At 44.8% G+C, this 18,061-nt stretch overlaps 1 protein-coding gene across 1 annotated transcript in view; it reads left to right on the forward strand.

The window, feature by feature from the left end:
• pgm2 (phosphoglucomutase 2) overlaps positions 1–18,061 on the forward strand; it is a 43,837-nt gene that overhangs the window by 10,751 nt on the left and 15,025 nt on the right. Inside the window, exons 2-9 of the mRNA XM_060916683.1 lie at positions 9,733–9,900; positions 10,214–10,405; positions 13,602–13,685; positions 13,768–13,961; positions 16,475–16,664; positions 16,764–16,861; positions 16,950–17,136; positions 17,222–17,315. Coding sequence (XP_060772666.1) covers positions 9,733–9,900; positions 10,214–10,405; positions 13,602–13,685; positions 13,768–13,961; positions 16,475–16,664; positions 16,764–16,861; positions 16,950–17,136; positions 17,222–17,315 — 1,207 coding nt within the window. The remainder of the gene's footprint in view (positions 1–9,732; positions 9,901–10,213; positions 10,406–13,601; positions 13,686–13,767; positions 13,962–16,474; positions 16,665–16,763; positions 16,862–16,949; positions 17,137–17,221; positions 17,316–18,061) is intronic.

Raw genomic sequence — 18,061 nt, forward strand, 5'->3', positions numbered from 1 at the left:
ACTTAAAACCCCCAATCTGGCAACACTGGCAGTTCCGTGCTCAAGCTGTTAGGCTTGCTGTAACAGACTGTATGGCTACAAACTGTCCAGCGCAGACCACTGTTTTGTAAGACAACTTATTTTGCACAATAATATTTTTCTAAAGTCCATTTTTTGCTTTCAAAAAAATATTTTTTTTGCTTACAATTTAACTTGTGTCTTAATAAACACACAAAGTTCAATTGTTTTGTTTTTATTGACATTCTTCAGATGTTGGATGGATATATATATATATATATATATATATATATATATATATATATATATATATATATATATATATATATACACACACAAATACAATGACTTGTTTATGTACACAATTCACAGCTATGCAACAGCTGTACAGATGTATTTGGTGATACAGTAAGTGAGCTAAATTTTAACAGTGCAAACAATGCCACAAAAAGAAAAGATTCATGCTGTTGTCATGATTCGTTGTCATGCCGACCGAGGCTGTTGTGTTTCCCTTGTGCACTCGTCACTTCCGGAAGGGGCAGTGCTGAAGTAAGTAGATCGAATACGTAGCTCAATAGGGTTTACATGCACTAAGTAGCTCGGCTACAATCGCATAATCTAGGTCGCGTAGCTCGATTACGAGAAATCCAGTTCAGTTCAATTTCAGCCGAATTAAGGTGTATACATGGCATTTTGAACTTCGATTTCAGTCGAGCAACGGCAGAAATTCGATTCTCTCTGTGTGCATGTAAACGCACTGACTGTTGATCAGTCCTGCACACCGGCTTGGAGGAATTTTAGCCCGTTCCTCTGTACAGAACAGCTTCAACTCTGGGATGTTGGTGGGTTTCCTCACATGAACTGCTCACTTCAGGCCATCCTTAAAAAAAAAAATCCGTTTCCTGTCCACCGGGTGAGCAAAAAAATTTTCAGTCGGGAGGGAGGGATTTTTTTTTTTTTTTTATATGGATGGATAAGAAATCGCAATGCTGTGTTTGCTTTTTCTTTCAGTACTTTTTTTTTATTACAAAAGCAGACACATTTAATAAAATGACAGTTTAATCAACTGAAACTTGTACAAAAACTTTAAGTTAGCATTTTAAATGCTGACTGCAACATTTGCAAAACTTTTACAAAGGTACTTAAAATGTCCGACACACGGACTTTTTGTAGTTCTAAATCGAGCGTTAGGCCGAGTTCGGATGAAATTACACTATTAAAATGATCACTGAATGATTTGTTTTCTGAATCTTTACTATTTTGTTGTTCGCTAGAATACCATTTTGCGATTTCACACTTAAGCAAATGTTTGAAAACTCCGGATCTCCTTCCTTCATGGTGGCTGCCATTTTTTTGTGCCGCACGGCGCATGCACAGAGCTGATTCAGTTCAGAGTGCGCGCACTCGGCGGAGGCAGTAGTGTGTCGGAGGGAACAGAAGCAGAGATGACGCTTATTTTGTCTCCGGTAAACCAGTCTTCTCTCGTTCAATTACGTGCTGGCAGCAAAAGACACCGTTGGTTGTAAATGAACCCAAACTGAGTCGTTGGAGTGTATTTTCATACACAAATGGAGAAATGTTCGCTGAGTGTGTAATTGTGTAGCCCCACTGCAGACCGTTGTCGTTGTTAATTCATAGCATGCTCAGCTGCGTGAATGTGTCATGCACCGAAAATAAGAGATTTACAAGCCAGGAACGCCTCATGATGCAATACGCAAGAAAAGAAAGAAGATTTACTGCCATACTTTGTATTTGAGTAAAGTGAATAAATAAATGGTCTGTGGAAAATACACTTAACCCTGGGAACTGCGTGCACAGGAGTTTTTGTGCGCCCCCCCCCCCAAGGGCTGGCTACTTATTTGTCATGGCTGGCTAGTATGAGCCTTAGTGGAAAGCCCTGGGAATGCGTAAATGTCAAGTTCGATTTTAGATTTACGAACCCGAAAAAAATGTCGAAAAACCGGCGTTAAAAAAAAAATTTCAACCGCACAAACGGCACTCACCCGGCCGGTGGACCGGAAACAGAACATTTTTTAATAATGGCCTCAGGTCCTTCCACAACATTTCCATTGGATTAAGGTCAGGACTTTGACTTGGCCATTCCAAAACATTAACTTTATTCTTCTTTAACCATTCTTTGGTAGAACGACTTGTGTGCAAAGTTCAAAGTGTTGATTGTCATATGCACAGTAAGGACATGTCCACTTGTCCAATGAAATTCTTAGTTTGCTGTCCACCTTGAATGCCAATTACAAATAAATAAATAGGCGGAAGAAGTAATACAAAGTAAAGGCAGTATAGTGCAAGAAGAAAAGCAAAAGCAACAAAAACACCCAGTGTAGTACAAAATAAAGGTAAATGTACTGCAAAATAGGTAGTGTAATACAAAAATAAGGCAATGATCAGACGTAGCAGCAGAAGGGCAGTAATGTGCAAACAATCAAGGAACAGCAGCAAAAAGGGCAGTAATGTGCAAACATGTAAGCAGACAAGGGCCGTTTACAGGGAGGTAGTCCATGGTTATAGACTCCTGTCAGCTGTTCAGGAGTCTGATGGCGGTGGGAAAGAAAGAGTTCTTTAGGTGGGGTTTACATTAGACCGTATCAGCGGATCATCAGATTAACGTTTTTAAAACGATTAGTGTGCACACAGCAGCACCAATACACGATTCGCCTGCACACAGCAACGCCAATACACGGATACGCTCGGCTCCGCAGGCATCCTGCGCTCCAAATCACTCTGCCCTGAACAGCGAGTGCCCTCTGGAGGGTGCGCACTCCGGCCCTGCGCAGCTCACACAGTGCGCGAGTGTAGTGCACAAGCAGTGGTTCGGGACTGAGCCGCTGTGTGTGAGATCCCAGTGCATATCACTTGCAAGTGGAAGGATGGCAAGCCTAAAGACCATCATAACTACACAATGGGCAGTATTTGCATCAGTATTTGCAGTATTTTCATACTTTTATACTCTTTAATGAAAGGTGATACAAGGCGGAAGTCCGCGCCGTTTTTCAGCAGTCGCGTCACATGACCAACGCCAGCGAATCAGGAAGGTGGATGTCACAGTGACGTTGTCCAATGAGGCGCCAGCTAGAGCTCAGCACAGCGTATCCGCGTATTCTCAATGTTTACACAGCACCGGACCAGACACGATCTGGATTGAATACGTGGACCCTGGCGGATTCCCGTTTCCCGGCGTTTCCAGGCGTTTTAATGTAAACGGACAGTGCATCCGCGAAGAAAACGAGACAGATACGGTCTAATGTAAACGTAGCCTTAGTCTGATAGTCTTACACTTCACACTTCTACCCTCAGGCCGGAGGTACAGGAGTGTGAACAGTCCATGCTGGGGGTGGGTGGGGTCTTTTGAGAATGGAGGCAGCTCTCCTGTGGACTCTGCAGTGGTAGATGCTCTGCAGTGAGGGCAGTGAAGTTTTGGTGATCCTCTCATGCCCCTTTTCCACCAAATCAGTTCCAGGGCTGGTTCGGGGCCAGTGCTTAGTTTGGAACCAGGTTTTCTGTTTCCACTGACAAAGAACTGGCTCTGGGGCCAGAAAAACCGGCTCCAGGCTAGCACCAGCTCTTTGCTGGGCCAGAGGAAAGAACAAGACCGCCAAAGCCGACATAACACCGGCTAACGTTAGCTCATAACAAAGGCTAACATAACCATCTCACATTCAGTGTAAGAGTCAAAACGTTATTAGGTTATTACCTGTCTCCTAGAACGTAATCGCCGTCCACTCAAAACCTGCCGATCAACACAGACATATTGGATCTGCCGTTTTCTGATCCCAATGAAGCACCGTAAAGCCAGAAGCAGCAGCTGTACAAACGCAAAGTCATCCGTTGTTGTTGCTGCTGCTTCTTCTGTGTTGTTGTTGTTGCTTCGATGTTTGCGCCAAGGCTTATGCAAACGCAGCAACGTAACTGACGTATGCAGTGACATAATGACGTGGCTCCCCTTAGCACCCCAAGCTATGGAAAAGCAAACTGGTTCTCAGCTGGCTCGCAAGTTGAACGAGTTGTGAACCAGCACTGGCCCCGAACCAGCCCTGGAACTGATTTGGTGGAAAAGGGGTATCAGCAGTTCTCACCACCCTCTGCAGGCATTTGCAGTCCATTGCTGTAGTGCTGCCGTACCACACAGTGATGCAGTTGGTCAGGATGCTCTCAATCACGCAGCTGTAGAAGTTGCTGAGGATCTTGGGTGACATACCAAACTTCCTCAGGAAGTACAGTCACTGTTGAGCTTTCCTAACCAGCTGTGTGGTGTTAGGTGTCCACGTGAGGTCCTCACTGATGTGAACATCCAGGTATTTGAAGCTGCTCACCCTCTCCACCTCAAGCTCCCGGATGAACAGTGGCCCATGAGGTCTCCTCTCCTTCCTCGTGTCCACGATCATCTCCTTTGTCTTGTCTGTGTTGAGGGTAAAGTTGTTATCCTCACACCATGGCACAAGAGTGGCCACCTCCCTCCTGTAGGCCGTTTTGTCACCGCCAGTGATGCATCCTATCACTGCGGTGTCATTCGTGAACTTCAGGAGGATGATGTCCTTGTGGGAGGCGACACAGTCATGGGTGAACAGAGTGTAGAGGATGGAGCTGAAGACGCATCCCTGTGGGGTGCCAATGTTTGTGATGATGCTGGATGAAGTCCTATTACCAATCCTGACAGTCTGGAGCCTGCCAGTCAGGAAGTCGATGAGCCAGTCACAGAGGGTAGGGTGCAAACCAAGTGTGGACAGTTTATGGATGAGTTTGTGGTAGGGCTGCTCGATATTGGAAAAAATCAATATCACGATTTTTTCAGTAAATATCGATATCGCGATTTTTAAAACGATATTTATACACCTTTTTTTAAAGCCCTGATCATCAACACCTGAGGCACCGGGCCACATTTTTATAGTACAGGCCTCATAGGCTACCTGTCAACCCTTCCCGTTGTACCCTGAAACGCCTTTTACTTAAACTATTTACTGTGCAAGCGCGTACTTTGCATAGGTCCTATAGCCTGCACAAGGCTCACGTTCTCCTCACTCAACATTTCCGATCACAGAGGATGGAGCCAGCGCTGGTATTACCAGTGATTACTGCGTAACGTCCACACTGGCTCGTAGCCAGCCAAGGATAAAATCTCTCTCTCACACACACACACACACACACACACACACACACACACTACAACGTAAGCTTGTGTGTTGTTAAGACACCAACATTAAACACGCACAATATAGAGACAAGTCCTTAAGAATTAACATACATGAAAATAGGCTTCTCTTCCTTCATCTTCCAAATGTGGACTCCGCTATCTTTTTGGCATGTCAGCATTGAAATACCATTTGCAGAGATATTTCACTCGCCATTAAGAAAAGTAAAAGCAACACATGATTAGCAGGGGGACACCGTTTTAAGCGCACGGAATTTTAAAAACAATGTAATTACATCTGAGTCCGTCTACATCGCGCAATAAACCCGTCCTTAGCAGAACCTACTTCAAAGCATGATGCTAGCTGCAGATGCACAAGTCAAAATCAAATGAACCCAAGTAAACATGCCGCGGCGGGCAACATTAATAACCAAATTGCCTTACCTTAAAACGCTGCCTTGACCACAGGACGACTCGCAATTATTCCACTTAAATCCACATGGTTTAACACATCTAACACAGCTAGCAAGCTGGATATGTGCTAATATTGTTGTGCTTGTTTTCTTCCGTAGATGCCATTTTTACATTACCCAGTCCCACATCCAAAAATATGACGTAAATATATGTTAATTGTATTATTATAACTATTAGCAAGCAAATCAAACAACATATTAAGAAATCAATATATCAAATCACCCGACACGTATAGAAAACAGAAGAACTGATTTTTTACTGTTGCGGAGATATCGCGGGAGTAGAATGGATGACGTATGCAAGGCTACGGTGTGCCTTAGGGGACAGAAGGGTTTGTTTTACCTTACTGTCACGTCAATGTTATTGTTGTTTTATTGCCATTGTAGAAATATTGTGCACGTCCCTTTCGACAAATGACAAAAAATCGTTTCATATCGATATTATGAATTTTGATATTGTTTGACACCAATATCGATATCGTGATAAAAATACGATATATTGCACAGCTCTAGTTTGTGGGGGATGACTGTGTTGAAGGCAGAGCTGTAGTCAACAAAGAGCATCCTGATGTAAGAGTCTTTGTTTTCCAGGTGGGAGAGGGCATAATGGAGGGCAGCAGTGATGGCATTTGAGGTGGACCTGTTGGGCCTGTAGGCATACTGCAGGGGGTCCAGGGTTTCTGGTATGCTGTTCTGAATGTGGGCCAGTACCACTCTCTCAAAGCACTTTGCGATAATTGGAGTGAGTGCTATCGGCCTGTAATCATTCAGGCAGGTGGGTGGGCTCTTCTTGGGAAAAGGGACAATGGTTGTGGTCTTGAATGGTGCGCTGGCTGAGGGAAAAGTTGAAGATGGTGGTGAAAACATCAGCCAGCTCATTGGCACATACTCTGAGAGCCCGCCCAGGGATGTTGTCTGGTCCTGCTGCCTTCCTGGGGTTGATCCTCCTCAGAGCTTTGTGTACCTAGCCTGATGAGACTGTTGGAGGGGGGTTGGGTGGTCCAGGTGTGTGTGTGCGCCTCCTCTTTGTGCTGTAGCTGGTGGTCTCAAAGCGGGTGTAGAAAGTGTTGAGGTCATCCGGCATGCTGTCTGCGGAGCTGATGGTGCTGGTGGTGGTCCTGTAGTCTGTGATGTGCTACAGGCCTTGCCACATTCGCCCAGAGTCAGCAGTAGAATAGAAGCCGTCCAGCTTCTCTCTGTACTGTCTCTTGGCTGCTGTAATGGCTTTCCTCAGTCTGTACTTCGCCGCTTTGTACTCCATCTTATTGCCTGATCTAAATGCAAGGGAGCGAGCATGCAGCATGCGTCGTACCTGACTGTTTACCCAGGGCTTTTGGTTGGGGAACTTCCTGATCTGTATGGTGGGCACGATGTTGCAGACACATGTGCTGATGTACCCAGTCCCATACTCCGCATAGTCCTGTTTACTGACAGAAGAGTCCTCCAAAGTGGCTGCAGCTTTAGACACATCCCAGTCTGTCCGAGCAAAACAGTCTTGAAGGGTGCTCTCAGTCTCTGGGCTCCAGAGTTTGACTTGTTTGGTGACAGGATTTGTTTTAGTCTTTTTCTGTAGGCCGGATACAGGAACAGAGATGTGGTCCGAGTGTCCAAAGTGGGGGCGGGGGGCGGCCGGCCCTGTATGCACCACGTACGTTGCTGTAAACATGGTCCAGTGTGTTCTTATCATGGGTGGGGATGTCATGGTGGAGTTTACTGAGTGCTGCCGTGGAGTTAGCCCGCAGGGGGATGTAAACAGCAGCCAAAAACACAGCAGTGAATTCTCTTGGTAGATAATGGGGCGGCATTTCAGCAATAACAGTTCCACATTTGGCGAACAGTGCTTATAAACAGTCTGTATATCTCCACACCAAGAGTTGTTAATAAACACATGCACACCTACCCCTTTAGCTTTACCGGAGGCTGCGGTCCGGTCTCCTCGGTGTACAGAGTGAGTATGTAGCTGAATGGCGCATTCTAGGATTTTGTCTGAGAGCCAGGTCTCGGTGAAAATTAGAGTGCAGCACACTCTTATTTCCTGCTGAGCTGTGATTCTGGCTCTTAATTCATCCAGTTTGTTTTCCAGAGACTGCACGTTGGCTAGCAGGAGGCTGGGTAGTGGTGGTCGGCTAGCGCGAGCTTTTAGCCTAGCATGCCCGCCCCGCCTTGCTTGCGTTGCTGTCTCCAGAGCACACTCCTGGGGTCAGCATGCTCACTTGGACCTGGTGCTTCAGGGCCTTCCTGGGGCTGGTGGTGGTTGTGGGAGCAAACAATGAGTTGTAGCTCTGGTGATACAAAGCCAGTAAATTCCAAATGGTTGTGTGTCTAGCAGTGTCTGTCTGTTATACGTTAGCAGTGCATGACATTTGTGCATGGCAGGAAAAACAGAAAATACACAAAAAAAGAAAAAGCCGGCATTCAAGAGCGGAGCAAGCAAACACGTCTGCCTCAAGGGGCATCATGACGTAAGGCTTAGGGTCATTGTTTTGCTGCATGACCCACCTTCCCTTGAGATTCAATTCATGGACAGAAGTCCTGATATTTTCCTTTAGAATTCGCTGGTATAATTCAGAATTCTGTGTTCCATCAATGATGGCAAGCCGTCCTGGCTGAGATGCAGCAAAACAGGCCCAAACCATGATACTACTACCACCACCATGTTTCACAGATGGGATAAGGTTCTTATGCTGGAATGCAGTGTTTTCCTTTCTCCAAACATAACGCTTCTCATTTAAACCAAAAAGTTCTATTTTGGTCTCATCCGTTCACAAAACATTTTTCCAATAGCCTTCTGGCTTGTCCATGTGATCTTTAGCAAACTGCAGACGAGCAGCAACGTTCTTTTTGGAGAGCAGTGGCCTTCTCCTTGCAACCCTGCCATGCACACCATTGTTGTTCAGTGTTCTCCTGATGGTGGACTCATGAACATTAGCCAGTGTGAGAGAGGCCTTCAGTTGCTTAGAAGTTCCCCTGGGGTCCTTTGTGACCTCACCGGCTATTACACGCCTTGCTCTTGGAGTGATCTTTGTTGGTCGGCCACTCCTGGGGAGGGTAACAATGGTCTTGACTTTCCTCCATTTATACGCAATCTGTCTGACTGTGGATTGGTGGAGTCCAAACTCTTTAGAGATGGTTTTGTAACCTTTTCCAGCCTGATGAGCATCAACAACGCTTTTTCTGAGGTCCTCAGAAATCTCCTTTGTTCGTGTCATGATACACTTCCGCACACATGTGTTGTGAAGATCAGACTTTGATAGATCCCTGTTCTTGAAATAAAACAGGGTGCCCACTCACACCTGATTGTCATCCCATTGATTGAAAACACCTGACTCTAATTTCACCTTCAAATTAACTGCTAACCCTAGAGGTTCACATACTTTTGCCACTCACAGATATGTAATATTGGATCATTTTCCTCAGTAAATAAATGACCAAGTATAATATTTTTGTCTCATTTGTTTAACTGGGTTCTCTTTATCTACTTTTAGGACTTGTGTGAAAATCTGATGATGTTTTAGGTCATATTTATGCAGAAATATAGAAAATTCTAAAGGGTTCACAACCTTTCAAGCACCACTGTAAGAAGGAGTTCTTTCTTGTCAAAATTTGTGTATACGAAAAGACAAAACATGTTTTTGTTTGTTTATTTTAACAAAACCTCTGGATCAGGCTCGAGTCCTACAGCCGAACTCGTTGTAGTAACTCCAGTGACACGTGAAACACATTCAACGACTAAATGGAAAACGGATGAAACTTAATTGATTGGCAAAGAAAATCTGGTGATTTTAGGCTTAATTTGAGTTAACGTTATTTGCGTGGATGTGTGCCATCCTGTCTTGTGAGCCTTGGAATGTAGACGTGAGCGTCTGACTGAGATTGTGAAGGTCTTTGTTGCTCTGTGTGGGAGGGGGGAAGCTCACATGTCCTTCACATAATGGAAATCAGGCAGCTAAACATGGACAGCACGTTACTGATCTGACTAATGTATACGTCTCCTGGTGTTACTGTTTCAAATAAAATAAATATAACTTGAATATAAAATGATGCAGAAAAAAACCCCTGTGTTCTGTATTTCACTCATGAGTTCTCTGAAGACTTTCTCTGATATTCCTGCGGAAACAGAACAGCAAGACGGCAGCGAGCGTACGAGAGATGGTGAAGACAGGAAACTTCGAAGAGCTGCGCAAATGTTTTGGCACCCGGATGGAGTTCGGGACGGCGGGGTTGAGGGCGGCCATGGGGCCCGGCGTGTCGCACATGAACGACCTCACCATCATACAGACCACCCAGGTGAGTTTGACTTGATTTGCTGCCCTTGTGGCTACGCCTCTAAAAATTCAAAGAGGAATTGTTACACAGATGCAGATGTTATATGGTCAGATCTCTCTCGCTCTCTCAGCAGAGTTAATGTTACCCCTTAAAAGAGCATGATGTACAGTATAATAATAATGATTCCTTTACAGCAGGTCAGCACATCCCATCCTGAAGACTTTCTAACGCTGGAACAAAAGTCTCACATTGGAGATTTCTTCCATAAATGTGAAATCAAATGAGTAAATGCACTTTTTTTAAAAATACTTTGTTCTGTTTTCTCTCTTTTTAGGGGTTCTGTCGCTATCTGGAGCAGCATTTCGAGGATCTGAAGCAGCGTGGTGTGGTGATCGGGTTCGACGCACGCCAGCACGCGCCCAGCGGCAGCAGCAGCAAGCGCTTTGCTTCCCTGGCCGCGGCTGTGTTCGTCAGCCGAGGAGTTCCTGTTCACCTCTTCTCCGTCTTCACTCCTACACCGTATGTGGTGCGTGTTGTAACTCGTTTTTTTTTTTTTTATAAATAGTAATTTTATCTGCCTTTTGAACATGAGCACAATTTAGAAGTCAAGTACTCACAGTTATTCCGGTTCTCGAAGGTTTTATGGCCTCCGTGTGCAATTAGACGCACACTTACTTGCGTAAACGGTAAATAAACATCTTACCATATTTTATTAGCCTGGCAAGCCAGACTAAATGTGAATATTTAGTCTGGCCTCGATCCGTAGACATTTCCGACAGGGGTAGGAGGAACAAACCGCTGTCTTTCAAACTGTCTCTGTGCGTATAGGCCAACGCTCTGACCAATCAGCGCAACAGTGACTGTGACGTAGTCAGAGCGACAGAAAGCAGTGGGGGAGACCTTGAAATAAATAATTTTTCAAAATGCGTATTAATTAATAAACAGGTTCTAGATATTAAGAAGTTTGGAGATAATGACCACAAGTTTGGAGTCTGTACCATATACACTCTTTTTTTTTTTTTTTCCCCCAAGTGTTTTTCAAGGGTTTGCTTAAACTGTTTTTGAGAGTTTTTATTTAGTGGTGTTTGGTGAAATAATTTCCCTTAAATTTAAAATAACGGGAAAATAAGAAACAATCAAAAAGTAATGTTTCAAAGCTGTTTATTAATTCTTCGTACTGCACAAACTAGCCCCATCCTTTTGGCTACGAGCGGAGCCAGCTGGTAGATCAGACTTTTGCCATAGCCGGTCGGCAAAACAGCGAAAACGTCCTTCTTGAAAAGGAATGAGCGGAGAGCCTCTTCCTGCTCATGTTTCAACGAAAACTCCAAGTCTCATTCTTCTAAAACTGATTCCAAAGCGGAGTCAAACGCTCGCTGTTCACTAGTCGTAGCCATCTTTCCTGCTGTGCTTTCTCCAGCGTCGCGCAGCTTTGTCGTCACTCCTGCAAAAGCCCGCCCAAAGAATCCAAACAAAAACCCTGCGTTGTGATTGGCGGGCACGATTTGATGCCCGGGGTGTTTTTGTTTATATGGTGCGAGGCTAGACCCATTCGCTAGGCAAAAATATTTTTGGCCGCTAGGCGGGTGGGTCTAGTTTACTAGGCTAATATTTTATGGCAATCAGGCCTTTCAATTACATAATTTGGGCTACACCCTGTATTTCTGAATTTTTCCGTCGTGATACAGGGTAACTTGGGCTTTTCTGCACGCGCAAAGTGCTGTTTAAACCCGCTGCTGCTTTTTTAGCTACAACGTTATGAATAAATAAAGAAATCTATGAATGTTATTTTTACCTTTATTGCAAAGTGTCTACAGCATTAATCCCTCTTGATGTGCATGACAAAAGTAATTAGAATACAGTTAGTTAGTATTTAAAAGATGTGTCGGGGCCTGAGGCGAGCCTGGAGGAAAGGAGCCTGGGAATGAAAAAGCAAGTTCTGCACTGTTGCCATCAAAAAGATAAACCTGTAGCGGACCTGCGACCCAAAAGGTTTCTCAGTCACGTCATAAGAATTGGCCGTGCAATTCGCAGCATGTGGTCAGGTAAAAGATCTTAGGTTAAATGAAAGGCCAGTGTCTAAGACTGTGAACAATAAGCAATACTGGACAATGTGCAATACCTCTCCTGCTGGCTTCCCCCCCCCCCCCCCCCCCATGTCTTATTCTTTTTTTATATTTGTATATGAGTGATTCCACGCTTATGGGTACTGAAATGGGGACATGAACTTATTCACCTAAAACCATTTCTTTTTTTACCATCAGGTCACAAAACATGTAATCTTTAATGAATGATATGTTAAAAGAGAACTTTAATTTTCTGAGATGTAATAAAAACATATTTATACGCCAAAGTCAAGCCTATGAGTTCCAAAATGATGTCTGTTACATTACTTCTGTTACGATTGTCCATCTCGCGTCTGTTACAAATTAATTACAATCTAGCTATATACCATGTTAATCTTATTGAAAGAATGTGTATGTTTATTCTACTACACATGTTTATTAATTATATTTGCTAAAACATCACCTTCCTATGTTTCAAAAAGTAATTCTACATTGTTAAAATTGAGAATCTATATGTCCACAACACTTCTGTTACGTTCTGACTTTGACATATAAATATGTTTTTATTACATCTCAGAAAATTAAAGTTATCTTTTAACATATCATTCATTAAAGATTACACGTTTTGTGACCTGATGGTAAAAAAAAAGAAATGGTTTTAGGTGAATTTTTAAAAATAAGTTCATGTCCCCATTTCAGTACCCATAAGCGTGGAATCTCTCATATATAAATCTCATCTCATTATCTCTAGCCGCTTTATCCTGTTCTACAGGGTCGCAGGCAAGCTGGAGCTTGATGCTGGAATTTAAATTTCCCTGAGGGAACCCGCCCAAAGGGATCAATAAAGTTCTATCCAATCTAATCCAATCTAATCTAACAAGAGGCCCAAGCTCCAAGTCACTGATTCCACCCACACTTACACAACTGTGTGTCTTTAAGATGCAAGCTATATCTTAAATGCACACCGTTGTGTCCTGAATAGCTCTCTTTTATTCAGTCTTTTACCTTATTTTAAATCATATGACACTAGGTATCCGAGAGATATTGCAGTTGAGGTCTGATACTGTGGGATATAGGGCTGTTTTTAGGTTTTTAAATGATGCAGGAATTATTAGGAGAATTTAGCACGAGGGTGTGAAATGTTCTGGTTCACACTCCAGTCCAGAAGGTGGCGGTAATGCACCTCAAAGCTGTTTGCCAACCTCCATAAAACAACAAGAAAAGATTTACGTAATGTGGAAATCCCGCTCTGGTCATTGGTGCGCAAGTCTCGCTCCTCCACAAAATCACGGCGTGCCGATCGCCGTTGATGGAGGATTCGTGCGCTGTGCGAGGCTCACGGCGGCTTGCTCGACGAACCCGGAACAGCATGGGAATGGTGCAGATTTTGCGTCAATTATGAGAAATGTATGCTAATTTCGGTGTGTTTAAAGAAGAAAGTCAAGACATTGGGTTTTATGCAGCCAAGTTTATTTAATCAACATTTCAGGGTTTTTTTTTTTATTTTTGGTAGCATGTTTTGGGCGCTTGACCTTAATTTGGGCGCCTATGACGTTATCTGTCGCAGGTTTCATGTAATCGAAAGGCCTGGCAATCCGTTGCATACTGCCTCGTTCATCTGTTTTGAACAATTTCTTTTTTTTTTTTCCCCCTCAGCCGTTCACGGTGTCTCATCTGGGTCTCTGTGCTGGTATTATGGTGACGGCCTCCCACAACCCCAAACAGGACAACGGGTACAAGGTACATCCAGATGTCTAGTATAATATCTGCTCTTTTGTGATTCATGTACTCTTCACTGACTGTGTGTGTGTGTGTGTGTTAGGTGTACTGGGAGAACGGCGCTCAGATCATCTCCCCCCATGACAAAGGTATCGCGTCAGCTATAGAGGAAAACTTGGAGCCATGGGCGGAGTCATGGGACACGGACACTGCCTCCCAGAATGCACTGCTCAAAGACCCGTATCAGGATATACACCGAGAATACCTGCAGTCTGTTCAGCAGCACTGCTTCCACAGGTACACACACACTCGTCTGTCGCATTCCTTCACTGATTTTATGATTAATACGTCTGAAAGAAAGTACGTGTTTATCCAGAAGGACGTTCTCATCTCATCTCATTGTCTGTAGCCACTTTATCCTGTTCTACAGGGTCGCAGGCAAGCTGGAGCCTATCCCAGCTGACTACGGGCGAAAGGCGGGGTACACCCTGGACAAGTCGCCAGGTCATCACAGGGCTGACACATAGACACAGACACCCATTCACACTCGAGGCCTCTGCATGGTCTTGCGACAAGGCTTTCGCAGATAGCTTTTCGCAGACAGTTGTAATTTATCGTTGAGCGGGGAGTATTAGGCGTGTGCGATGTTATTCACCGCTATAACGCAAGGGGGCGCGAAATCGCTAGGAGTAGTTGGTGGGTGTGGTTAGTGGAGTGTTTATCCTCCGGTTACCGTATTTTCCGCACTATAAGGCGCATCGGATTATAAGGCGCACCTTAAATGAATGGCCTATTTTAAAACTATTTTCATATATAGAGCGCACCGCGTTATAAGGTGCATAGAATAGAACCTACAGTAGTGGCTGGGGTTGCGTTATGCATCCACTAGATGGAGCTGTGCTAAAGGGAATGTCAACAAAACAGTCAGATAAGTTAGCAGTCAAACTTTATTAATATAATACAGACCAGCGTTCTGACAACTCCGTTCACTCCCAAAATGAATAAACGGTTTTATTGTTTTCCCCGAGGTAATGTCAGTGACGTAGGATATTCGCGAAACAGATTCTCTCTTAACAACAGCATGGTATAACAAGTAGTGCAACTTTTTTTTATCACGTAGTGGAGGGGAACTTTTCCTCGATTCAGTAAACATGTAAAAGAAACCGATACCGTTACGGTAAATCAAACGTTAGTGCAATCACAATATAGTAACTCTCGAAATAGTGCAAAGCAATAACAATAAATCAATAACTCAACGTTGTTGAAACGTTAACGTTCATATTCACAATATGACCAACCTTGTTCAGTTGTGAACACACACAAGAAACACGTAAAGCTCACTTTATCATTTCACTTTATCAGTTCATTCCTCATCCACGAATCCCTCGAATTCTTCTTCTTCAGTGTCCGAATTCTATTCCCATGTTCTACTGCGTGACTGATAGCCTTGAGTTTGAACTCTGCGTCGTAAGCGTGTCTCTTCAAAGGAGCCATTTTGGGGTCTTTAAACACACACAAAGTCTGTGTGTATGTATATATATAAATCTCCTTCTCACCCCCGGCGGGGGGGGGGGGGGGGGTGTCCATGTCATCCTCAAGCTCGGGTCCTCTACCAGAGGCCTGGGAGTTTGAGGGTTCTGCGCAGTATCTTCGATGTTCCTAGGACTGCGCTCTTCTGGACTGAGGCTTCAGATGTTGTTCCTGGGATTTGCTGGAGCCACTCTCCCAGTTTGGGGGTTACTGCCCCAAGTGCCCCCACTACCACGGGGACCACGCAACCCTTGACCTTCCACATCCGTTCCAGCTGCTCTTTCAACCCTTGATACTTCTCAAGTTTCTCATGTTCCTTCTTCCTGATGTTGGCGTCAGCTGGGATTGCCACATCTATCACCACCACCCTCTTCTGCTCTTTGTCCACCACCACGATATATATATCTCCTCAAATAAAATCTCTGACACACACAAATGGTGTGGGACCGTTACCGCGTTCTTACCGTTGTTACTACGGTGACGCCCCCTGACTACGGTAGCCGTGACTAACCAATATTGATCCATATATAAGGCGCATCGGATTATAAGGCGCACTGTCGGCTTTTGAAAAAATTGAGGGCTTTTAGGTGCGCCTTATAGTGCGGAAAAAACAGTACTTATAATTATGCTTATAATGACTAAAACTGGAGTCGTATAGATGTCCGTACTTCCTCGATCAACCGCTCTTTATGCTGCTCCATCTTCGCTCGTGTTTTTAAAAATGCCGGTAGTGAAAACAAAACAAACCGGGAAAGTAGGGAAGCGGCAGTGCGTGTACAGCGGATGTAGAGTGGACCAGTCAGAGCCCTCTTGTCTGCGACGCTGTCTGCGAGGCTTCTGCGGTGGTCACAATTTTTGGGAGGTGCGCGCAGAGCGTCTGCGAAGGTGGGGGGGCTACGCAGACACCATCTGCGACACCATCTGCGAGGACTGGGTTGTCAGCATAAATTGGCCTTCACATTCACACCTACGGTCAATTTAGAGTCGCCAGTTAACCTAACCTGCATGTCTTTGGACTGTGGGGGAAACCGGAGCACCCGGAGGAAACCCACGCGGACACGGGGAGAACATGCAAACTCCGCACAGAAAGGCCCTCGCTGGCCCCGGGGCTCGAACCCGGACCTTCTTGCTGTGAGGCGACAGCGCTAACCGCTACACCACCGTGCTGCCCACAGAAGGACGTTGAGACAAAAAAAAGAATATGATGGATCGTGAGCACTCGGATGTATAATTGCAGCCTTTTAGTATATGCAGTGTGTTGGTGTGTGTTTCACCCTCAGAGAGCTGAACAAGAGTTCAGAGGTGAAGATCGTACACACCTCGGTGCACGGCGTGGGTCACGTGTTCGTCCAGGCCGCTTTTAAAGCTTTCGACCTTCGACCTCCGTATGCCGTCGAGGAGCAGAAGGATCCCGATCCGGAGTTCCCAACGGTGATGTACCCCAACCCTGAGGAAGGAGCAGGAGTGCTGGTAGACACACGTTAATTATCCGTTTAATCTTCTGGAACATGTAGAGAGAAGTCTTTATAAGTATGTTTGTTCTCAGGAGTCACGTGTATGTGTGTGTAGAACTTGTCTTTTGCGTTAGCGGACCGAGAGGGAGCGACTGTGGTTCTGGCCAACGACCCAGATGCGGACCGGCTGGCCATGGCTGAGAAACAGCTGAGGTGTGTGTATGAGAGTGTACCAGCTATCGGCATAAACAGCCGTCCTCTCACGTGGTGTGATGTCACCAGTCCTCTTGTGTCTCTACAGTGGTGAGTGGAGGGTGTTCACGGGGAACGAGCTCGGCGCGCTGCTCGGCTGGTGGATGTTTCACTGCTGGAAGGAGAATCAGGGGGAGAAGTTCAAGTCCTCGGTGAAGGATGTGTACATGCTGGCGAGCACCGTCTCCTCGAAGATCCTACGCGCCATCGCGCTGAAACAGGGCTTTCACTTTGAGGTGCCTGAAGTTTCACTCTGTACTGACTTTTTTTTTAAATATCTGACCTCATACGAATTAAAATCTCATTTATTTCTATCTGTAGGAGACTCTGACTGGCTTTAAGTGGATGGGGAATAGAGCGAGGCAGCTGCTGGATCAGGGAAAGACCGTCTTGTTCGCCTTCGAGGAGGCCATCGGTATGACGGCACTAGCGAAGCACAACCGCCACCATGTTTCACAACAACAGATGGTTTATTAAAGGCTTTCCAGTTGGCTTCGGATCGGTATCCAGAAACGCTAAACGTATAGAACCAGGAACCCCAAGGTGCCTCAAGGACCTGACGGGCGGACGATTCGTGAAGAACGTCGTTTTGTTGTTCAGTAGTCGCTACGTATTTTGTTACGTTGCTTGACAGAGCCGATGTACCGTATTTTCTGGACTATAAGCCGCTACTTTTTTCCTAGGTTTTGAACCATGCGGCTTGTACAAAGGTGCGGCTATTCTGTGGATTTTTCTTCCACCGCTAGGGGCGCTCTAACCGGAAGTAGAATCAAAAATAAGATAGACAAAAAATCAATGCAAAGAAGAATTAGCAGATCTTTAGCAGATAGAACACGCACGACAAATTACTAACTGGTAATTATTTTCAAATCCAGCGAAGATGATTAAAGTGACTTGTGGTTTCAAACACAGGAGAAATGAAGGTAAATAAATACCGGTTATTTTCTCTTGGTTCTGTTCCGTTTTAATCAGCAAAGTTGCTGCCGTGTTAAAAGGCACTGTTCGGAAAGAATCTGTTCAGGTACATACATGTACATTTACAGTACAAAATCGTTCTGTACATGCAGTAAATATCTAATTTTTCAACATAGATATCTGCGGCTTATAGCCCGGTGCGGCTTGTATATCTTTTTTTTTTTTAATTTTTTTTAAAAATAGAGC

This window comes from Neoarius graeffei, chromosome 3 (assembly GCF_027579695.1).
Source record: "Neoarius graeffei isolate fNeoGra1 chromosome 3, fNeoGra1.pri, whole genome shotgun sequence".
Lineage (NCBI taxonomy): Eukaryota > Metazoa > Chordata > Actinopteri > Siluriformes > Ariidae > Neoarius > Neoarius graeffei.